Genomic DNA, 24,724 nt, shown 5'->3' with positions numbered 1-24,724 from the left:
ACTGTGTGGAATGTCTTAAAGGTTGAAAAACATTTTAAGAATACAGATATCATCACAATTTAGATATAACTAGGGCTGAAACAAAAACTATAGTGAAAGTAGTTGACAACTATTTTCATAAACTATTAGTTTGTCAGCAGATAAATTGAACTGCATACAGAATGCATTATCTGTTTACCTGTCAGAAAATACAGTGCAGTACACATAAAGCTCAGTACACCCTCCATACATATCAGTATACACAGTGCAGCACACATACAGCTTAGTACACTGTCCATACATGTCAGTAAGCTTGTGAATGTGTGAGGAGCAATGCCTCATGGGACATGTAGTCCTGGCAAGGAGAAGGAAGTTATTTTAAAGGCAGTTTTTTTTGTTCTACCTTGCTATAGGGGAACTCGAAATTATACTTTGCGGCTTGCTATAGGGGCACTCTGAAGACAGGAGGAGCAAGAAGCACCGACAGGGCCCCCACAGAAGAGGAAGTACAAGTACTGATACTTTTTCTCAGGTGCTCCCTGCAGTTAATTACCAATGCCCATTTTTAATGTCATGACAGTTTTTTTTTCAGACCAATGAAAAATTATTACTGTTTCTTTATAATTATGAAGAACAGTTCTTCTGTGGCTTTGAAATCGCGCTACTTCAGCGTGATTTTAAAGCCGCAGAACAGTGCGATTTGGACCTGTGACTTAATTTAACAGAAGTCTATGCAAGTCAATAGAATCACAAAAAAGGTATCGGTGCATTTGCACGAGTGTATATGTGATATAGCAAGTTCTGTCATGATATACCGTAACTGCTTTAGGCTTACCACAGCATTTGACATATGTTTGTCAACCGCTAGCTTTTGGGAAGATGGCATGCATAAGATCTGAATATTAATCCCCTAAAAAGGCAGAGCATAGCGGAAGGCAAGGGTTCAGGAGTGCGCTGTGTAGAGGGTTCGGGAGTGCGCTGTGTAGAGGGTTCGGGAGTGCGCTGTGTAGAGGGTTCGGGAGTGCGCTGTGTAGAGGGTTCGGGAGTGCGCTGTGTAGAGGGTTCGGGAGTGCGCTGTGTAGAGGGTTCGGGAGTGCGCTGTGTAGAGGGTTCGGGAGTGCGCTGTGTAGAGGGTTCGGGAGTGCGCTGTGTAGAGGGTTCAGGAGTGCGCTGTGTAGAGGGTTCAGGAGTGCGCTGTGCACAGGGTTCAGGAGTGCGCTGTGCACAGGGTTCAGGAACTCTGCTTATGTGTTTACAAGTGACAGTAGTGAGCATCTTGCCAGTGTTGGAGGTGGCAGAACTGGGTTCCACCATGTTCCAGCTGTAAAACTTCCCCTGGGTTTTATATCGATAAGAAATGTGTATAATTCTCTTTTTCATTTACATATCCTGTGCTTTATATTTTTTTACAGTTAACAAAGCAGCTCGCTATAGAAGCCACAAAGCACATAAACACATGTGAACATTGGTTTGGATCTTTTAACTGATATTATACTGTTCAGTGAGACTGCTTACATTAGCCATGACATTAGGCAATGTAAGCGCTCCCTGTGATTTAGTTTCACTTTGTGAGGGCTTACAAGTCTTTTCTAGTTAATAAAAGTACCGGTAATAGCAGTCATCCTCTGATGTCCATACCAAGACCTGTATTTCTAATTGTAAAAGTTTTTAAAAATGGAGTACCAATTTTACTTTAACCACTTCAGGATTTAGAACAAGAGAGAAGGATCTGATTCCCCCTGCCACTATTACCAGCAATTACTAGCTTTCAAAATGACAACTGATAATTGCTTTGTTACACACAGCAGGACCTTCTGCCAAATGCAGTGTAATAACATTTGTATCATTTGCATATAGTCTGCAAGTGTCATTACATAAATATAATGAATCAATGTATTGTTTCATTGCATTTACTATGTCATTCCTATGTAGATCAAAGAAGATCTGGAAGCAAAGTTATATCACCTAAAGCAGTGTTTCTCAATCTTTTTGGAGTCAAGGCACCCTGTAGAATTACCGTATTTATCGGCGTATAACAAGCACAGGCATTTTAAGAGGGAAGTTTCAAGGAAAAAAACTTAAATTTTAAATAAGGGACTTTGAAGCAAAATAAGGGTCAGTGCCCATCTGCAGCTTCACCATTGCCATCAATGCAGCCTGATCAATGCCCATCTGCAGCCTCACAAGTGCCATCAATGCAGCCTCACAAGTGCCATCAATGCAGCCTCACCATTGCCATCAATGCAGCCTCACCATTGCCATCAATGCAGCCGCCTCACCATTGCCATCAATGCAGCAGCCTCACCATTGCCATCAATGCAGCAGCCTCACCATTGCCATCAATGCAGCAGCCTCACCATTGCCATCAATGCAGCAGCCTCACCATTGCCATCAATGCAGCAGCCTCACCATTGCCATCAATGCAGCAGCCTCACCATTGCCTTCAATGCAGCCTGATTGATGCCCATCTGCAGCCTAGAGGGGACAGGGAGGGGGGCGGGATGAGCACCGACAAATTACATACAGTGAGAATCTCCTATGATAGACAGAACAGTGGTCCAATGGTGGCCCAGGAGATGGGACTTCCTATTACAGAGGCCGCCAACTAAACAGGAGATTCTCACTGGATGTAATCTGACGGCGCTCGTCCCGCCCCCTCCCTGTCCCCTCCGAGGCAGCTAAATTTGAAGTATTGGCGTATAACACGCACACGCTATTTGCACCCGATTTTCATGGTAAAAAAGTGAGTGTTATACGCCAATAAATACAGTATGCAAAATTTAGGCACTGCTAATAGTTTTACATATTGCAGCGGCATCCACACATGTAAGACACCCAACATTAGAGATGTTTATTTCTTGCACAGCAAATACACTTTTGCACACTGGTACTGACTAACATTCCAGCATTTGTGCTCACTCATTTTCTCTCCACCATGCTGCTAACACGACCCTAGTGCTGACAGAGGGGTGAGGGTTCAAACAAGGATGCTGTACAGGTTACAGACGTCCTTCTTATCAACTAGTGGCATCAGAAGCTGTTAGGGCGCTGGTGGCTATCTCACATGGTGACCAAGGTTGCAATGTTGTACAATGAAAACCTATGGCTTTGTGTAACAAAAAGACAGGCTGGATCTATCAGAGAGCTGATCAGTATTCGGTTAGCTACTGGTTTTCCAGCATGCATATCCGACAGAAACCAGCCAAACACCTGACTTCTGTCGGACAGACCGACATACACACGGGCTGAATGTCGGCTGTTTTGTTTTGAACCTGAAAATGTTTCCCGACCTTAGGCCCATGTGTATCCGCCTTTACTGTCCTGGGGATAACCCAAATTCTGGGACTTTGTTAAGTGATAAGAGTAAAGGTGACAAATAGAAAGGGAGAATCTCCTTAATGGGGTTTGCCTTTCATTATATTTTAAAGAAACCTGTCAAGTTAAAACCTTTTTTTCATTTATAGTGCAAAACTGCAAAAAAAAAAAAATAATTTGCAAAGTGCTTTATCTTCTAATTCATCTTGTACCAGGAAAATCATTTTAGTGTCTTTTTTAACAGGACCGTTTATAGAATAAAATGTATACCATTTAAAAAGAGTGCAAAATCTGGTGCAGTTCTGCATAGAAACCAGCTTCCAGGTTTTATTGTCAAAGCTTAACTACTTGCCTGCTGGGCACTTTTACCCCCTTCCTGCCCAGGCCAATTTTCAGCTTTCATCGCTGTCGCAGTTTGAATGACGCTGTGCCCATCTGAAATGTTTATAATTTTTTGAGACAGATAGGGCTTTCTTTTGGTGGTATTTAATCACCACTGGGTTTTTTATTTTTTGCTAAAAAAAACGAAAAAAGACTAAACCTTAAGAAAAACTTTTTTTCCCCAAAATTTCTGTTATAAAATTTTGTAAATAAGTATCTTTTCCCCTTACACTGATGTGCGCTAAGACGGCACAGATGAGGTGCCACTGATAGGCAGCACTGACTGGCATCACTAATGCATCACTGCTGGGCAATGTTGGGGTTGCACACATAATCAGGGCACTGAGATCTCCACTGTGAGGAAATACCACTGATCGGCTCTCCTCTCCTCACACACTGCCAGTGTGAGGAAAGAATAACCGGCATTTCCTTGTTTACATGTGATCAGCTGCGATTGGACACAGCTGATCACATGGGTAAAGTGCCTCGTCATCGGCTCTTTACCTAGATCAGTGATATGCCATGCCCCAGGAACAGAGCACACCACTGATCACCATGCTGTGGGCGCACAAGCGACGAGAGTGGGACGACATCATATGAACAATAGAGCCATCTCCATCCCGTCATTTGTCAATATGGCAGGCGGGAGTTGGTTAAAGTGGTTGTAAAGGCTCAATGTTTTTTACATACATACATTCTGTGCATGAAGGTAAAAAAACCTGTGTGCAGCAGCCCCCCCAATACTCACCTGAGCCCGATCTTCATCCAGCACTGTGCAAGGGAGCCTCGGCTCTCCTGGGTCTCTCCCTCCTCATTGGCTAAGACAGCAGCAGGAGATAGCTCCCACTATTGTCTATTACAGCCAGTAAGCCAAAGAGGAGAGAGCAGGGCCGAGCTGTGATCTCTGTGTGAATAGACACACCGAGCAGCGGTTTAGGAGCAAACCTGCTTGGGTGTCCCTGTAGCAAGCTGCTTGCTTTGGGGGCCCTCGTCACGAGGGGAGGCCAGAAGCCCCGGCGGGGAACCTGAGAAGAGGAGGACTGTAAGTATGGCATGTTATTTTTAAAATATAAAAACTGCCTTTAATATCACTTTAATTGAATAAGTTGAAGTTAGAAGCTGATGGTTAGCATACACAGCTGCGGCAGATTCTGAGTGCTCTACTTTTAGTAAATATCCACCTATGTGTTTATTAATAAGTAATGACAAAAGTATTGCCAAATAAACAGGTCCTTAGTGGAAATGTAAAAATTGTTCTGGTCCATAATGAGTATATAAAATACAAATATGAGAACTGAAGTGGTTAAAAGAGACAAGTATATCTTTTGTAAAAATTGTCCTTTAGGAAATGACCTCAGTCCCTCAATGCAGTCCACCTGGAGAAATACTTACCTGGAGCCACAGTCTTATTTCAGAAAACATCCCCACTGGGTCTTCTTCATCCTGCCCATGCACACTGTGGTCCTATTCATTCCTATAGGTAGCCATACTCATTGTGGCCTCTAGTGGACTGCAAAGTATGGCTCTTTACAAAAAACGAGTGGAGCCAGAGCACGCATGCACAGGAGGAAAAAGACCCAGTGGGGTTGCTTTCTGAAACGAGGCTCTGTGACTCCGGGCAGGACCACACAACGAAGATTACTGTATCGAGGACATAAGTATTTCTCCAGGTGGACTACATTCCCCTGAGAAGAGTGCATGCCTTAAAGTAGTTGTAAACATTAAAAATTGAGCAAAGCATATCCTTCTGTAATGTGTACTTCGATTCAAAGCACTGAGTGTGATTTCTGTCTGCAGTCAAAAAGTTGTGTTCCTTCTAAGTTATGTAATTCTAACAGTAACCGTGGTATCAAAGTGACTTTGACAAAACATTTAAAGTGATATTGAAGTCTCCTTTTTTTTTTCTTTCTTTCTAATAACAAACATGTCATACTCACCTGCTCTGTGCAGTGGTTTTGCACAGAGCAGCCCCGATCCTCCTCTTCTCGGGCCCCTCGCCAGCGATTCGGGCCCCTTTCTCCTGCCGAGTGCCCCCAGTGCAAACAGCTTCCAATGGGGGCACCCAAGCAGGCTCGTTCCCAAGCCACGGCTCAGTGGCTGTGAATGACAGCTGTGGGAGCCGCTGGCTCCCACTGCTTTCTCGGCCAGTGAGGCGGCAGAGTCCCCGGAGAGCCGACGCACTTGTGAACATCGCTGGATTGAGATGGGACTCAGGTAAGTATTGGGGGGGCTGGGGTGGGATGTTGCGCACACACAAGGCTTTTTTTTACCTTCATGCACAGAATGCACAAAGGCAAAGATCTTGAGCCTTTAGAACCACTTTAACAATTATGTATACTGTTATGTGACTTGTTCTGAAACAGGGTTTTTTTTTTTAATCTAACTATACAATTTTGTTACAGAATTTTGATTGTTGACTGGGACATTCACCATGGACAAGGTATCCAGTACATCTTTGAAGATGATCCAAGGTGCATGCTAAGTATTGTAATCCTATCTTCTACTATCACATAAAATGTTTTAATTGCCTCAGCACAGAACTATAAATAGAAGGGTTGATTACACTTAGAAGCAACAGGCATTTAGCTTTATAAATAATGCATTCCAAAGATTAAACCCTATTTCGAGTAAAACTCATAAGATACTACTTTTTCAACTTCTTTGCTCCCTAGATAGGTGGTCCTAAATGCTGCTGTGAATGGTGCTCACGTTGTAACTTATACTCTGCAGCATTCTCCTACTGTGATGATGCACCTCCAGGGGGTGTGTTCATGACAGGCTAGGGCTCACAGGAAGTGGGTTGAATGACACTGGGCATCATTTAATTTTGAAAAGCCCTGGGGCTTAAGAACAGATGGACCAGCACTGTGTAAAAGGCGAGTATTGCAATGAAAACTGCATTTTTTTTTTTTTTTTTTTTTTATGTCAGGAGGTCTAAGGCAATTGAAAAAAAAAATTCAAAACCTAAAATTGGGCTCAGAGTCTTTTAATTATCTGACCTTCTGTCTTCATGAGAGAAAGCGTAGGTCCATCTGCTGAGATTACATGGATGTGGACACTATTATTGGTATTTAAATACATTTTAAATTCATTTTATGTTGGATGTGTATTAGTGCCATACTTTATAATAATTTTAATACTTTTTGTTACCAGGCGTCACTAGATTGCAGACGGCAGTCTGGACACTGAGCCCTGTCCGGGCCTGCGACCGCACCGATTAGCTGTTAAAAACTACAGTACAGCATGGTGAATTCCTCTTCTGTATGTACTCTCCTGCCTACCGCTGCTGCTTCTGTTAAACTCACAGCAGGGAAGAGGGTGGGACATATGGCAGTTCTACACAGGGAGCCGGAGCTGGCCAATCTTTCAAATTAACAAGCGGCTGATGGGTTGCTAGGATGTGAGGCGTTCCTAGCAACCATTCACTCACTTGTTAACAAGAAGATTTGGACAGCCCCCGCTCTCAGTGCAGACCTTCCGTGCCTCCGTCCTCTTTCCGGCTTCCCTGCTGTGAGTTGAACGCTGGTGGCAGGCAGGCAAGTACATACTGAAGAGGAATCCACCCTGCCGTGCCTCTTGCCCTCTTCCTTGTGTTCAGGCAGTACTGTAAAGGGGAAGAATTGTTACTGCAGTGGGGACTGTAGTTTATTGGGGGGGGGGGGGGCTGTGATGTGGGGGGTTGTGATGTGAGGTGGGGGAACTGTGATTGCAAGAGGGACTGTGATGTGAAGAAGGGGGTTGGAAATGACTGAATCTTACATGACCCAAATATAGCCCCATATCTGGCTGCATGGGAGGATCTGAAATTTTCTATTTAATAAGAGATGAAGATAGAGAACTACCTACTACATCCACAGGAAAGCATGAAGGAGGTACATTAGAAGTAGGAGGGAGATGGAAGGGAAATAAAATAAAAAGGTTGGGGGGGGGGTGAGAGCCTATCCATTAGGAGAGCCTAATGGATAGGCTCTCCTGTAAGTCCAGCTTATCCATTAGTAGCAATAATAATATAATAATAATAATAAAACGTTTTTTTTTAGAGAGTATTTTAAAAATGAGTCCATTTGTGGTGGGATTTAGTCATGATGTATAGATAAGTAATGAAGAATTTGTGAAGAGAAGGGGAGAAAGTGATAAAAACTAATATAGTTCATCTAAGGATAAAGAATAACCGAGAAATAGGAAAAATTATTTTCGCATGGCATTACTACTTGACTATAATTTACAACTATTGGTTAAATATGGAAAAAACATTGGCCAACATTATAGAAAGACAAACACAAGTTTTATCTATGAAATTAAGTTTCATGTATAAAAAAAAAACCTGACTTTTAGTAATAAATGACATAGTTACATATTAGGTGAGGTTGAAAAAAGACACAAGCCCATCAAGTGTGTGTGATTATATGTCAGTATTACATTGTATATCCCTGTATGTTGTGGTCGTTCAGGTGCTTATCTAATAGTTTTTTTAAACTTTCGATGCCCCCCTCTGAGACCACCGCCTGTGGAAGGGAATTGCACATCCTTGCCGCTCTTACAGTAAAGAATGCTCAACGTAGTTTAAGGTTAAACCTCTTTTCTTCTAATTTTATGGTTCAATTAGTTTTTATTGATTTTAGACAGGTTTATAACAAAAGGAGAAATACAACAAAAAGGAGAAATACAACAAAAATAGAGACCTGACATGAAATCACTTGGCTTACCCAAGTGCACTAATTTATAAAATTCAAACTAGTGCAACCAATTGCCCAGACCTAGATACTTTACATTGTGTCATTCTCTGTAGGTCTTGAGTATGAGACATTAGTCTGTAAGGCATTAAGTACCCTGGTCTAGAAAGCCCCAATGGGGATCTTCTGCTTCCACAGACTCAGGGCACTGTGGAAAATAACTAAAATAAAAATGTGCAGACGTAACATCTGCCATAAAGTGCACATACTTATAAAGTGTAAAGAGTGTAAGACAAAAATAATCCTCCACTGAGGGAGGAGCGGTTATTGAAATAGATTGCATTTATATAGGTCTTATAAAATCTGGAAGAAGAAGTTAGAAATAAGAGAGAAAAAGAGAAAGAGGAAAAAACAGATACATTCAGTAGAAGAACAAAAAAAAAAAAGGGGGGGGGAGGGGAGGGGGAGACAGCGAGCCTCACTCTGTAAAACAAACCAATCATGGGGTTCAGCCCACGTTTTACTGGTATACCGTGTGCGACCATTAGGGGGGGTTCGTATTCTTCAATCTCTGTCTAAGTTTGTCTGAAGTGGAGTAGTGCCTCCAGACACTCCAGATGTATGAAAATTTAGCTTGTTTGTCCAGGACATTGGCCTGCATTTCCTCCATTAGCATTATATTGTTTATTTCATTGACCCATTCCGCAATAGAGGGGGAGTTGGTAGATTTCCAGTGTCTGGGAATGAGCTGTCTCCCTGCACTCATAAAAAACTTCAAAAGACTGTTTTTCTGTGATTTTACGGTTCCGGGAAAAATAGACAGAAGGGCAATGGCGGGAGAAGGCATAAGGGGTTTATCATATATCTCTGAATAAATGTGAAAAATCTGCGTCCAAAATGGTAATAGCCTATCGCATTCCCACCAGATGTGCAAATAAGTACCTCTCTTGGAATTGCATCTCCAGCACGTATCTGAATTGGCCGGGAACATCATCCTGAGTGTTGTGGGGACCCGGTACCACCTTGAAAGGACTTTATAGTTCTTCTCCTGCATGTAGCTCGAGATCGAGGTCTTGCTTGTGAAAAGAAAGGCCTTCCTCCAGTCCGCCTCAGATATATCAATTCCGACCTCTGCTGACCATTTTGTTGTGTAAGTAGGAAGGACATCGTGTATGTGTTCTAAGATTTGTTTGTGTATAAGTGATAAAGGGTGTCTTGGGATTTCCGGCAGGACGCATAGTTGTTCAAATCCTGTTAATGGTCTATGAGTTAAGTTAGAGTTGTGTAGTTGTTTGCAGTATTCGTTTAAATGTCTACGGGTGAGCCAAGTCACCCTAGAGGTTGTATTTGGAGGGGCCGAAGCAAATGTACCTAAGGTGGGGTCTACAAATTGTCGTGCGGTGGGCCAGTGCTCTCTAGAATAGTTGTCTATGGAGTTTATGGAGTGGCCCTCCGGAAGTTTAGGGTTATCAAACAAAGGGGTGAGTGGGCTGGGTTCCGAGGATAGAGCATAGGTGAGTTTCCTACGATACCAGATCGTCAAAGCGTCTCTTGTAAGGGGGGATAGTGCCGCTATCGATTTAAATGAGTGGTCGTATCCCCATAGGAGGGCTCTGAGATCATGTGTGGCTAGGTCTTGCTCCACAAATGTGGTAGCTTTGGTCATGGGTCGAGGAAACCACTCAAGGATACGGGAGATTACTGTAGATGTATGATATAACTCAAAGTCAGGTAAACCCAGGCCACCTTTTGTAATGGGGGAGCTCAAGAGTTTATGCTTCAGTCTCGGGTGTCTGCCCTTCCAAACGAAACGGATAGCCATTGATCTTAGGGAGCGGAAAAAGGCAGGGGGGAGGACTATGGGGAGGGCCTGAAACAAGTATAGGAGTTTGGGAAGGATGTCCATTTTTAGTGTATTGATACGGCCCATCCAAGATACCACTAACTCTGTTCGTTCTTCCGATAAATGTCTGAGCTTTAGAAGGAGGGGGCCAAAGTTCAGGGTATAAATATCCGAAAAGTTTTTCGGGATGGCTGTACCTAGATAGGAAATGGAGTTCTGTTTCCATTGAAATGAAAAGTTTGATTGGAGGGTTGAGAGTGGGTTGTGGTAAAGATATGTTTAGGGCCTCAGTCTTGGAGATGTTTAATTTATAGTTGCTAAAGCGACCGAATCTGTCTATCTCTGCTAGTATAGAGGGTATGGATATGTGGGGTTTGGTCACGTACAGGAGTAGGTCATCGGCGTAGAGAGAGAGAGTTTACAGTGAGATGAAGGGGTCTGGATGCCTTGTATGTTGGGGTTCGATCTAATGGCTTGGGCGAGGTGTTCTATGACTAGGGCAAACAGGAGAGGGGAGAGGGGGCAGCCCTGCCTGGTGCCGTTAGTGATCGTAAAGTTTTGTGATTGGGTGCCGTTTACTAGGACAGTAGCTGAGGGTCTAGAGTAAAGAGCCATAATGCGTGCTAACATTTTCGGGCCAAGGCCTATTTGGGAGAGGGTGGACTGGAGAAAAGACCAGCTGACCCTATCAAAGGCCTTCTCCGCGTCGCAAGAGAGAAGGCAGGTTGGTATGCGGTGGCGCTGGGCAAAGTTAATTAAGTGTATGGTCTTGGTGGTGTTGTCCCTGGCCTCTCGGCCTGGGACAAAACCAACCTGATCTTTATGTATTAAATTTGGTAACAGGGGGGAGAGGCGGTTAGCAAGTATTTTGGCATATAACTTTAAATCAATGTTTAAGAGAGATATCGGTCTATAGTTGGAGCATATGGACGAGTCCTTTCCAGTCTTAGGGATGACCACTATTTGGGCTTGAAGGCTAGATGTGGAGAGAGCAATATTATCCTCTAGAGAGTTAAAAGCTCTCGCTAATAAAGGGGAGAGTTGTGTTGCAAAGAGTTTATAGAAACGAGAAGAGAACCCGTCAGGTCCAGGGCTCTTACCATTCTTGAGGTTTTTAATGGCAGAGAGGAATTCCGTATCGGATAAGGACTCCTCTAGGTCTTGTGAACCTGATGTAGGGAGAGTTGGAAGGGCTGTCTCTTGAATATAAGAAGCTAAGTCAGGCGGTGAGGATGAGGATAGCGGGATCTGGGGGGTAAGGTTATATAATGCTGAGTAGTACTGGCGGAATTCTTCAGCAATGGCCGAGTTCTGCCTGATTTTGCCTTTAGTGGGAGAATTTATGAATGGGATAGGTGTTCTCTTTTGGCGGGGTTGAAGGGTGGATGCGAGATGTCTACCGCACTTATTGGCTTGAGAGTAATAAGTGAATCTGCCTTTGTCCCTAGCTATGAGAGATTTCTCTGCGTAAATGCGCAGGAGGTCTCTCCTGGCATTGGTGAGGTCAATGAGTGTCGTGTCAATGGGATTTTGTTTGTGTGAGTCTTCCAGGGTGGCAATGGTAGTAAGAAGACGTTTCGTGTCTGCTATGCGCGCGTGTTTAAGTCTGGAGCCGTGCTGCATAAATTTACCCCTGAGGACACATTTAAGAGCCTCCCATTTCGTGAAAGGGTTAGTGGGGTCGTGAGTGTGGTCCGCCACAAAGTGTTTAATAGTCTGTGATATATCTTGAGAGCATACCAGGTCGTTTAAGAGATTGTCGTTCAATCTCCAGGACGAGTTTCGGTTGCGTGTTGGTGTGCGTCCCAAGCTAATGTGGATAGGGGCGTGGTCAGACCACAAAGAGATCCCGATAGACGCTGACGGCGAGAAGTCTAGTAAGGATTGTGAAATAAAGAGATAATCTAGTCTCCCGTAAGTAGCGTGTACGGGTGAGTAAAAGGTGTAATCCTTGGTGGAAGGGTGTAACATACGCCACACATCCACCAAAGATAAGTCAGATAGGAGGGTTCTGATATTGGTCAGAGAGGTTGGAGAGATCGAGGACTTACCGGTTGAGGAGTCAAGACGAGGTATCAAGGTGGCATTCAGGTCCCCTCCCAGGATCATGTTGACCGTACCAAACTTTTTCAGACGGGCGGTGACGGAGGTGAGGAATTGTTGCTGATTCTGGTTAGGAGAATACACGTTAATAACAGTGTATATGACATTTTTGTATGACAATTTGAGGAAGATATATCTGCCTAGCGGGTCGATATACGAGTCAAGCACATCTGGAGTAAAGGATGCGTGAAAGGCTATAGAAACCCCTTTGGATTTTGCTGAGGGATTGGAGCTATGGAACCAAGTAGGATATCTTTTAGAAGGAATTTGCGGGATTTTGTCTGACCTAAAATGGGTTTCCTGTAGAAGCAGAATTTGAGTCCGCATTTTGTGGAAATGGAAAAGAATTTGTCGTCTTTTCTCAGGAACATTAAGACCCCTGCAATTTAGTGAAGATATTTTCAAGGCGGTTTCGGATGCCATAGGAAAATTGTGCTAATGGACAAAAAAAAACAGGTAGAAGGGAGGCTCGCTGTCTTCCTAGATAAATAAAAGGGGGTTAGGGGAGGGGAAGGGGGACATCTAGTGGTGAGAAAAAGGAGAGAGTTGAAGTTGAGAGAATTGAAAGTGGAAAAGAAAAAGAAGAGAAAGAAGGAAAAAAAGAAAAAAGGGCCAGTACGGCTTCACTAATGGTGTTGTCAGCAACGTATCAGCTAACACCCCGAAGGGCGCTGAATGACCTAAATGGGGGAACAGTGGTCAACACAGGGGGGAGCCCACACACGCCGGGCTATAGAGTTTGAAATAACAAAAGGAACATGATGGCTCTGTATATTAACATAAACTGGTAACAATGAACATAACCTTTCAAGGCCCTGCATGTCTAGGTAGGTTAAAGACTGTACTGCTGACCTCCTAGGAGAGAATATCCCCTAAAGGTTTCAGATTAAATGTATTGCATACAGGGCCTTTACTCCAGCAACAAGGGGTAAAGGGGAGGCAGGGGGGGGGGGGTTGGGGGAAAGGGATGAGAGAGGATGGGACAATACATGGAGTTTGAAGAGCAGTGCCCTTGAAACGGGACACCGCACGTCAAAGATAACAGGGAACATAATCTGTAGTATTAGTCTTATAGTAAGGAAGGAAGACATATTGTGTTAGTTATTTAAATGTCCCAATGAAAATGTAACCGGGGACGCCGCCACCGATTCGGAACCTGTGGGAGAAATGGAAAAGAGAAAAAAAAATGGAATAGTCGAGGAGAGAGTTCATCCTTCGGTCGTCGAAGAGAAGTCAGACTTGGGTCGTTTGCTCTTCTGCGGTCGTTTCTGCCAACCTGGCGCAGCTTTGAAACCTGGAGTGGCGGCATGGAGAGGCCAATCTGGGATGGAAATCTGTGGCAGTTCGAAAGTTCCAAGAAACTTAGGTAGATCACCTAACGTGCGGAAAGTCGCGGATTTTCCTTCATGGGATGCAGACAGGTTGAAGGGGAAACCCCAGCGATATTTAATCTGCTTGGCTTGAAGGGCCCCGGTGAGAGGCTTCAGGGCTCGTCGCATGTCCAGGGTCAATTTAGATATATCAGGGAGGAGAGACACTGGGGTTTCGTTAAAGTAGATGGCAGCTTGAGCACGTGCGGCTTGCATGATGGCGTCTTTAACTGCATAGAAGTGTACTCTGCAGATCACATCTCTGGGGTGTTCCAGGTTTGGATTTTTAGGGCCTAGGGCTCTGTGGACCCTGTCTAGCTCCAGCGGGTCTATCTTTCTGAAGAAGGTCATTAAAGATGGCTGTGACAGCCGGCGCAAGGTACTTGGTTTCAACCGATTCAGGCAGACCGCGTATGCGGATGTTGTTGCGTCTGGCTCTGTTCTCTTGGTCATCTTGATGGTACATCAATTGCTGTATCTGCAGAGTATGCTCATGTAGAATAATGTCATGTGTTTGTAGAGTGGATGCAGTTTCCTCCATGGTGTGTTCTACCTCCTCAACTCTGTGAGTGATGTCTCTGCGGAGCTCAGATATCTCTTGTTTATATGAGCGCTCTAAGCGTTGCACGTAGGCCTCAAAATCATGTCTGGTGGGAAGTGCTTTGATATATGCTTCCATGTCCCATCCTGTGTAAGATCTGTGGGATTCAGGGGAATGGCAGGCTGAGCGGGTGGATCCAGCTTCAGAATCAGGGGGAGATCGGGCCCTTTGCCTGGTTTTCATGTGTGGAGTGGAGCGCTGTGAAGCAGCTCCTTGTGAGGCAGCATGTGAGCCTGAGGTCCGGGCGGGCGCCATCTTGGACGAGGGGGGGCCGGAGCGGTTGTGGCCCAAGTGTGTAAAGAACCGGTCTATGTCCCCTTCGGGATGTGGATCGGGGGTTCGGTGCCTGTCTCCCCCACCCTTCCTCCCCATAACAGACCTGGATGGCGGTGCTGGGAAGCGCTAAGAGCCTCGTTTGTGCCGGCGTGTGCGGGAGCTCCTAAGGAGAGCGACTTACTCCTCCATGCGTCAGGCCACGCCCCTTTTCTTCTAATGTTAATGCGTGGCCACGTGTCTTGTTAAACTCCCTTCCGCAAAAAAAGTTTTATCCTTATTGTGCCAGTATGGTATTTGTAAATTGAAATCATGTCCCCTCCCAAACGTCTCTTCTCCAGAGAGAATAAGTTCAGTGCTCGCAACCTTTCTTAACTAATTTGGCCAAAAATGTAATAGATCCCCAAAAAACATTTTTTTTTTTTTTTTTTAACGGTAAAACACGTTAATAACGTGAAGAGGAGAAAATCCATTGTTGTCTATCCCACTCAGGAGCAACATGATATTAAAGAGTTTATATTTTGTGCCAAAGAAGGGGGGGTCTACATGCTGCAGTGTCCATGTGGTCTGCAGTAAGTGGGCCGCACCACTAGGAAGGACATTGCCCAAAGCGTATGCTGGATTTTAATTATGTGAGTGCTTTTATAGTTTTAATAAGAGTTTGGTTACAGTAAGTGCTATGAGTTCTCTTTTTGTCTTGAATGTATGGTCTGACCTGGGAGATAAAGTCGCAGTGAGAGTAACCCTCGGGGAAAAGGATCTTCCTTTTTTTTTCCTGGACCATTTGTTTATTGGTCACTAGGTCCTATAAAATAAGGTGAGAGCACAACTGGCGATTGCTAGGAGTGGAGCACATTGGTGAATCTTCAGTGTTGTTTGGAGCTGCACACAGGATTGATTTTGAATGAAAATCAAGGTTTAATATATTAGAATATAGGAGTGTGGACACTGTTATTGGACATTTATGATTTTTTTTACTTTTGGGTGAAGTAGTACACAGGATAAGAAGATAACTGTTACTCGCGTTGGACATTACATGGATGTGGTGTGTGGAAACGATTATTGGTGGTTTTTATTTATATACACTGTAAATTGATTATATGCATGTTCTGTATTACTATTATAGCGCCACATTTTATAATATTTTTAATACATCTGCTGAGATGATATTTTGTCACCATTATTGTCTTACCTTTCTCATTAAAGTTACTTCACCAGCAGTAATAACTGCAAACAGCATTTTATGGTGGGGAATTCTAGAAGTTTTTTTTTTTTTTTTTTTTTAGTTCATTCTGCTAATATGAATCTGGAGCACAACACCTTGTGTGATGAATTATTGGCCTTTATATTGACTGTACCTCATTTGTACTGTAGTGTCCTGTACTTTTCCTGGCATCGCTATGAACATGGATCATTCTGGCCAAATCTGCGCGAGTCGGATTATGATTTTATTGGAAAAGGCAAAGGAACAGGGTACAATATAAATCTTCCATGGAACCAGGTACAAAGTTCAGGGTTCTTTTACAAATGTTATTCCTGTTGAAAATTTAGCATAATATAAACTAAAGAACAAAATGCACAATTTCAACAATAGTAGATGTGTTAAAAGCAATTCCGTTCTGCAATTGAATTCAATTCGTTCTAGCCATTTATGGCTCCCTAAACTAAGTCATGTCTAATGTACTGCGCATAGCCAGATATCACAGTTTCTCACATGTAGAATGTGTAGTTTTGCTTTCGGCAGCCTGTGCTGAAATAATCTTCTCTTCCTTTGATGTGTAAACGGATTGAGCTTTAACCACTTTAACCCCGGAAAATTTTACCCCCTTAATAACCAGGCCATTTTTCTTTCTCGAACATCACGGGACACAGAGCCTCAGTAGTTACTGATGGGTTATATAGGTATCACTGGTGATTGGACACTGGCACACCCTAACCAGGAAGTTCAACCCCCTACATAATCCCTCCCCTTGCAGGGATACCTCAGTTTTTACGCCAGTGTCTTAGGTGATGGACGTGTAAAGATGTCCTGTGCTGAGCTCCAAAGGGGATTATCCTATATCCTATACTGGGGCAGCCCAGCCGAACTGGATCCATTCCAAAGTGTCTTTTCTAGGCCGAATTGGATGGTACCCGGGCCTCGTGTCCGAAGAAACGAGGTTTTACCTGTAACGCTTCTCTTTTTAGAGAGCTGGACCCCGCATATTAGAAAATGTTTTTTTTAGCCTAATTTCTAGCCGGGTGCTTTACAGAACTGTGGATCCCTCTATTCATAGGAGGCCCCAGTCTCTGACGTTTTTTTCAAATGGAGCCCACCGTGAGAGGTGAAGATTGGGTCTGTGTAAAAGAACCCTGCGGCTGGATAAGGTAAGAGGAGATTCCACAGAATTTTTAAATTCTAGTAGGTTTTCCCCTTTAAGGTAAATGCATGCTATGCCTATTGTGACCACCGGGGGCTGCCAAGAGCACATACCTTCTCATGCTGATGTCTGTCTCAAGTGTTCGACGCTGCACAAGCTCCTCCGGCCGGCTCCAGGTAGGATGGGATGGGGGGCTCTCCTCAGGGATATCTCCCCCCAGTCTAGGGGGAGGCCGCAGATGGTCTGTAGGGTGGTTAGTCACCGCACTTTCACCGCCGTCGCGGCGGCCGCCGCCATTGTACGTGCAGGCCCATCACTACCGGCCTCTCTCCTTCCTCCTCCTCCCCAGCCTTCCTCCATGTTGGTTCCGGAAGGGTCGGCTAGCGCGGGAAGCGCTCGTTTTTTCAAAAAACGAAGGGGGGGGGGCGCGGTAGAGGGGGGGGCGGGGCGTCAGCACAGCGTGCTCAGACGCTCACAGGGCCAGCTGCAGGCTATTAAAGGCACTGATTACAGGTGCACTAAGCCTTCTGGAGGGACACAGAGCTGACGGTCGCATGTAAGGTGGGACACAGGCATTCTCCTAGGCAGCATTTACTAAGGGAACACCAGACTGGGCATTGGGTAGCAAGGCTTTTAGCCAGACTACATCGCTCAGCAATCAGTATTCATTTTGTGATACCTCCACCTTGTTGCTTTGCACTATGGGTAGAAGAGGTTCAAGCACCCCAAGAACCAAAGACTCTAGGGGATCTCGTTCAGGTTCTGAGGGCCCCCTGTCTGCAGCATCCTCCCCCCCTGAGGGGCCAGGGACGGCTAGCCAGGGAGAGCCGTCGGGGTCAGGGGCTACACCTGCTTCTGGCACTTCAGCCCCTGTATACATTACACAGGAGGTTTTTTCCTCAGCCATTAATGGTTTAGAGGAAAGATTAATGGCCGTGATTACATCTTCACTCGGTGGAAGAAAACGCACTAGGCTTTCCTCTGCTCCCCAAGACCCTCAGGAAGAGGAGCTCTGGGATAAAGGAGAGGAATCTCTTTCAGAGGATCGGGATGGGACGGATGATTCCTCTTCGGAGGAATCAGGTGGAGAGGGACCCTCTGCGACTTCCCAAGAGGAGAAAGTCTTAGTGCAGATCCTTACTGGATCTGCACTACCGCTCCACATTCAAGTTGCCCATATCTGAATCAGTTAAAGAACCCTCTTCTTCTTTAGGGTCACTGAAACCTCCTCAAACAGCACAGGCTTTTCCTGTTCATAATTTACTTGAAAAGCTCCTTTATGCTGAGTGGGATCACCCAGATAAACGTTTTTTCTTTCTCGAACATCACGGGACACAGAGCCTCAGTAATTACTGATGGGTTATATAGGTATCACTGGTGATTGGACACTGGCACACCCTAACCAGGAAGTTCAACCCCCTATATAATCCCTCCCCCTTGCAGGGATACCTCAGTTTTTACGCCAGTGTCTTAGGTGATGGACGTGTAAAGATGTCCTGTGCTGAGCTCCAAAGGGAATATCCTATACTGGGGCAGGCCAGGCGAACAGGATCCATTCCAAAGTGTCTTTTCTAGGCCGAATTGGATGGTACCCGGGCCTTGTGTCCGAAGTAATGAGGTTTTACCTGTAACGCTTCTCTTTTTAGAGAGCTGGACCCCGCATATTAGAAAATGGTTTTTCTAACCGGGTGCTTTACAGGGCCAGAACTGTGGATCCCCCTATTCGTAGGGGGCCCCAGTCTCTGACGGTTTTTTCAAACGGAGCCCACCGTGAGAGGCGAAGATTGGGTCTGTACAACAAACCCTGCGGCTGGATAAGGTAGGGGAGATTCCACAGAATTTTTCAATTCTAGTAGGTTTCTCTTTTAAGGTAAATGCATGCTATGCCTATTGTGACCACCGGGGGCTGCCAAGAGCACAAACCTTCTCATGCTGATGTCTGTCTCAAGTGTTCGACGCTGCACAAGCTCCTCCGGCCAGCTCCAGGTAGGATGGATGGGGGGCTCTCCTCAGGGATATCTCCCCCCAGACTAGGGGGGGGCCGCAGGTGATCTGTAAGGCAGTTAGACACCGCATTTTCACCGCTGTCGCGGCCGCCGCCATTTGCACAGGGCAGGCCCATCACTACCGGCCTCTCTCCCTCCTCCCCCTCCCCCAGCGACCTCCATATTGGTCCAGAAGGGTCGGCTAGCGCTCGTTTTTTCAAAAATCGGGGGGGGGGGGGGGGCGCGTCAGCATAGCGTGCTCAGACGCCCACAGGACCGGCTACAGGCTATTAAAGGCACTGATTGCAGGTGCACTAAGCCTTCTGGAGGGACACAGAGCTGACGGTCGCATGTAAGGTGGGACACAGGCATTCTCCTAGGAAGCATTTACTATAGTAACACCAGACTGGGCATTAGGTAGCACGGCTTTTAGCCAGACTACATCGCTCAGCAGTCAGTGTTCATCTTGTGATACCTCCACCTTGTTGCTTTGCACTATGGGTAGAAGAGGTTCAAGCACCCCAAGAACCAGAGACTCTAGGGGATCTTGTTCAGGTTCTGAGGGCCCCCTGTCTGCAGCATCCTCCCCCCCTGAGGGGCCAGGGATGGCTAGCCAGTTAGAGCTGTCGGGGTCAGGGGCTATACCTGCTTCTGGCACTTCAGCCCCTGTATGCATTACACAGGAGGTTTTTTCCTCAGCCATTAATGGTTTAGAGGAAAGATTAATGGCCGTGATTACGTCTTCACTCGGAAGAAAACGCACTAGGCCTTCCTCTGTTTCCCAAGACCCTCAGGAAGAGGAGCTCTGAGATAAAGGAGAGGAATCCCTTTCAGAGGATCAGGATGGGACGGATGATTCCTCTTCGGAGGAATCATGTGGAGAGGGACCCTCTGCGACTTCCCAAGAGGAGAAAGTCTTAGTGCAGATCCTTAGTGGATTGGTCCGCTCCACATTTAAGTTGCCCACATCTGAATCAGTTAAAGAACCCTCTTCTTCTTTAGGGTCACTGAAACCTCCTCAAACAGCACAGGCTTTTCCTGTTCATAATTTACTTGAAACGCTCCTTTATGCTGAGTGGGATCACCCAGATAAACGTTTTTTTTCCGCCGAAAAAGTTTTCAACACTTTATCCTATGGAAGAAAAGTTTATGAAAATGTGGGGAGTACCGGCCATTGATGCCATTTCCTCCGTAAATAATAGTCTGACTTGTCCTGTAGACAATGCTCAGATGCTCAGGGATCCTGTAGATAAAAAGATGGAATCCCTATTGAAGGATGTTTTCTCCTTAGCAGGCTCAGTGGCTCAACCTGCAGTAGCAGCGATTGGAGTCTGTCAATACCTAAGAGACCATGTTAAGCAGGTCATCAGGGTTTTATCTGAACAGCAGGCCCAGGGGTTGGCTAACCTTCCAGCGGCCTTATGTTATGTTGTTGACGCCATCAGAGATTCTATCATGCAAACCTCTCGTCTGTCGCTGGGGTTAGTGCATGTACGTATAATCCTATGGTTGAAAGGTTGGTTAGCCGAAGCACCATGTAAGAAGCTCCTGGCTGGGTTTCCATTTCGTGGTGAAAGGTTGTTTGGAGAAGACTTGGATAACTATATCAAGAGAATCTCTTGTGGGAAAAGCACACTCTTACCTGTTAGGAAGAAGAGTAAGCGTCCCTCTTTCAAATGGACTCTTACCCCAGCGCCGGGGGCTTCAGCCTCCAGGCATTATCGACGGCCTCCTCCGTCTGGGTCCAGAGACAAGAGTCAACCCCAGGGACAAAAGAAGTCCTGGGGGAAGAAGCCTACTAGGCAAAACACTAAGACCTCTGCATGAGGGGGCGCCCCCGCTCGCTCGAGTGGGGGTAAGACTGCGACAGTTCTCAGGGCTCTGGCAGGAGGATTTCCAGGACAGATGGGTAATCTCCACGGTAACCTTAGGGTACAAGCTGGAGTTTCAGGAATTTCCTTCTCCTCGTTTCCTCAGGTCAAGTGTCCCCAGAGATCCAGAGAAAAAGCAGTCGCTCCTTCTAGCGTTAGAGCGACTTTTGTCGCAGGAGGTCATTATGGTAGTTCCCGCGAAGGGTCAAGGATTGGGCTTCTATTCCAACCTTTTTACGGTCCAAAAACCAAATGGGGAGGTCAGACCCATTTCTTTCTCGAACATCATGGGACACAGAGCCACAGTAATTACTGATGGGTTATATAGGTATCACTGGTGATTGGACACTGGCACACCCTATCAGGAAGTTCAACCCCCTATATAATCCCTCCCCCTTGCAGGGATACCTCAGTTTTTACGCCAGTGTCTTAGGTGATGGACGTGTAAAGATGTCCTGTGCTGAGCTCCAAAGGGAATATCCTAAGATCCTATACTGGGGCAAGCCAGGCGAACCGGATCCATTCAAAGTGTCTTTTCATGGCCGAATTGAATGGTACCCGGGCCTCGTGTCCGAAGAAACGAGGTTTTACCCGTAATGCTTCTCTTTTTAGAGAGCTGGACCCCGCAGATCAGAAAATGGCTTTAAACTTCCTAATTTCTGGCGAGGTGCTTTACGGTCCCAGAACTGTTGGATCCCCCTATTCGTAGGGGGCCCCAGTCTCTGACGTTTTTTTCAAACGGAGCCCACCGTGAGAGGTGAAGATTGGGTCTGTGTAAACAGCACCCTGCGGCTGGATAAGGTAAGAGGAGATTCCACAGAATTTTTGAGTTCTAGTGGCTTTTCTCCTTTTAAGGTAAATGCATGCTATGCCTATTGTGACCACCGGGGGCTGCCAAGAGCACAAACCTGCACATGCTGACTGTCTGTCTCAGGTGTTTTCATCGCTGATTATGTCCCAGCGTCTCAAGCAGGCTGCAAACAGGTAAGATGGAAAGGGGGATTTCTCATGTTTGAATGTTCCCCCCCAGGCTAGAGAGGTGCCACAGGGGTCTAGAAAGTGGTTATACCACCCGGGCTCTGCGGCCTAATGGCCACCATCTCTGAAGATAGCCGTTTAGGCAGATCTTGTTACCAGCCTCTCTCCCTTCCCCCCCCCCCCCCCATCCCCAGCCTTTCTCCAGAAGCATGACAGGAGAGTCGGCAGCGCGGGAAGCGCTCGTTTTTTTTCAAAACTCGAGGGGGGGGGGGGGCGGTAGAGGAGGGGGCGGGACGTCAGCACAGGTGCTTAGACTCCCACTCAGGCCAGCTGCAGGCTATTAAAGGCACTCTGTACAGGTGCACTCAGCCTTCTGAGAGACACAGAGCTGACGGTCGCATGTAAGGTGGGACACAGGCATTCTCCTAGGCAGCATTTACTGAAGTAACACCAGACTGAGCATTGGGTAGCAAGGCTTTTAGCCAGACTACATCGCTCAGCGGGTAGTGTTCATTTGTATACCTCACACCTTGTTGCTTTGCACTATGGGTAGAAGAGGTTCAAGCACCCCAGGAACCAGAGACACTAGGGGATCTCGTTCAGGTTCTGAGGGCCCCCTGTCGGAAGCATCCTCCCCCCCTAAAGATGGGCCAGGGACGGCTATCCAGGGAGAGCCATCGGGGTCAGGGGCTACACCTGCTTCTGGCACTTCAGCCCCTGTATATATTACACAAGAGGTTTTTTCCTCAACCATTAATGGTCTAGAGGAAAGATTAATGGCCGTGATTATGTCTTCACTCAGTGGAAGAAAACGCACTAGGCTTTCCTCTGTTCCCCAAGACCCTCAGACAGAGGAGCTCTGGGATAAAGGAGATGAATCCCTTTCAGAGGTTCAGGATGGGACGGATGATTCCTCTTCGGAGGAATCAGGTGGAGAGGGACCCTCTGCGACTTCCCAAGAGGAGAAAGTCTTAGTGCAGATCCTCACTGGATTGGTCCGCTCCACATTTAAGTTGCCCATACCTGAAACTGCTAAAGAATCCTCTTCTGCTTTGGGGTCACTGAAACCTTTCCAAGCAGCACATGCTTTTCCTGTTCATACTTTACTTGAAAAGCTCATTTATTCTGAGTGGGATCACCCAGACAAACGTTTTTTTCCGCCGAGAAAGTTTTCAACACTTTATCCGATGGAAGAAAAGTTTATTAAAATATGGGGAATACCGGCTATTGATGCCGCCATTTCCTCCTTAAATAATAGCCTGACTTGTCCTGTAGACAATGCTCAGATGCTCAGGGATCCTGTAGATAAAAGGATGGAATCCCTATTGAAGGATGTTTTCTCCTTAGCAGGATCAGTGGCCCAACCTGCAGTAGCAGCGATTGGAGTCTGTCAATACTTAAGAGACCATGTTAAGCAGGTCATCAAAGTATTACCTGAACAGCAGGCCCAGGGGTTTGCTAACCTTCCAGCGGCCTTATGCTTTGTGGTTGACGCCATTAGAGATTCTATTGTGCAAACCTCCCGTCTTTCACTGGGGTTGGTGCATATACGTAGAATCCTATGGTTGAAAAATTGGTCAGCCGAAGCACCATGTAAGAAGCTACTGGCTGGGTTTCCATTTCGTAGTGCAAGGTTGTTTGGAGAGGACTTGGATAACTATATCAAGAGAATCTCTTGTGGGAAAAGCACTCTCTTACCTGTCAAGAAGAAGAGTAAGCGTCCCTCTTTCAAACGGACTCTTTCCCCAGCGCCGGGGGCTTCAGCCTCCAGGCAGTCTCGACGGCCGCCTCCATCGGGGTCCAGAGACAAGAGTCAACCCCAGGGACAAAAGAAGTCCTGGGGAAAGAAGCCTACTAGGCAAAACACTAAGACCTCTGCATGAGGGGGCGCCCCTGCTCACTCGAGTGGGGGGAAGACTGCGACAGTTCTCAGGGCTCTGGCAGGAAGACTTCCGGGACAGATGGGTAATCTCCACGGTAACCTTAGGGTACAAGCTGGAGTTTCAGGAATTCCCCTCTCCTCGGTTCCTCAGATCAAATGTTCCCAGAGACCCAGAGAAGAAGCAGTCGCTCCTTCTAGCGTTAGAGCGACTTTTGTCGCAGGAGGTCATTATGATAGTTCCCGCAAAGGACCAGGGATTGGGCTTCTATTACAACCTGAACCTTTTTACGGTCCAAAAGCCAAATGGGGATGTCAGGCCCATTCTGGACTTAAGGGATCTGAACCGATTCCTAAGGATTCAATCCTTCCGCATGGAATCAATTTGAACAGTAGTTCCCACCCTGCAGGGAGGAGAATTTCTGGCATCAATAGACATCAGAGATGCATATCTGCATGTGCCCATTTTTCCTGCTCATCAGAAGTTTCTGCGCTTCGAGGTAGGAGGGCGCCATTTCCAGTTTGTGGCTCTGCCTTTCGGGATAGCCACTGCACCTCGAGTGTTCACAAAGATCTTGGCTCCTCCTCTGGCCAGATTAAGGGCTCAGGGTATAGCTGTCATAGCATACCTAGACGACCTGCTCTTGATAGACCGGTCGGTAGCCTCTTTGAATGGAAACTTGAGGACCACGGTCAGGTATCTAGAACACCTGGGTTGGATCCTCAACTTAGAAAAGTCTTTCCTAAAACCAGTAAGAAGACTGGAGTATTTAGGTCTGATTATAGATACAAGCCAGGAGAAAATATTTCTACCCCAGGCAAAGATCACTGCTTTGAGAGAGCTGATTCTGACAGTAAGGACCAAGAAGGGTCCCTCAGTCCGCCTTTGTATGAGGCTACTAGGGAAGATGGTGTCTTCATTCGAAGCAGTTCCCTATGCTCAGTTTCACTCAAGAATGCTGCAACACAGTATTCTGTCGACCTGGAACAAGAAGGTTCAGGCATTAGACTTTCCGATGCACCTGTCGCATGCGGTGCGTCAGAGCCTCAATTGGTGGCTCATACCCGAAAACCTGCAGAAGGGGAAATCCTTTCTACCGGTTACCTGGACGG

The 24,724-nt window shown here is 46.1% G+C and overlaps 1 protein-coding gene across 2 annotated transcripts in view; it reads left to right on the top strand.

Moving 5' to 3' along the window:
* Positions 1-24,724, top strand: part of HDAC10 (histone deacetylase 10) — a 98,200-nt gene that overhangs the window by 27,856 nt on the left and 45,620 nt on the right. For both annotated transcript variants that reach the window (XR_012242841.1, XM_073619750.1), the window contains exons 7-8: positions 6,078-6,146; positions 15,913-16,039. Coding sequence is in view for 1 of the 2 variants with exons in the window: in XM_073619750.1 (XP_073475851.1) it covers positions 6,078-6,146; positions 15,913-16,039 (196 nt within the window). In the remaining variant the exon portion in view is untranslated. The remainder of the gene's footprint in view (positions 1-6,077; positions 6,147-15,912; positions 16,040-24,724) is intronic.

The sequence above is a fragment of the Aquarana catesbeiana genome, linkage group LG03 (assembly GCF_042186555.1).
Source record: "Aquarana catesbeiana isolate 2022-GZ linkage group LG03, ASM4218655v1, whole genome shotgun sequence".
NCBI classification, from domain to species: Eukaryota; Metazoa; Chordata; class Amphibia; order Anura; family Ranidae; genus Aquarana; species Aquarana catesbeiana.
Note: the sequence above shows the minus strand (reverse complement) of the source record. Positions and strands in the feature narration are given on the sequence as shown.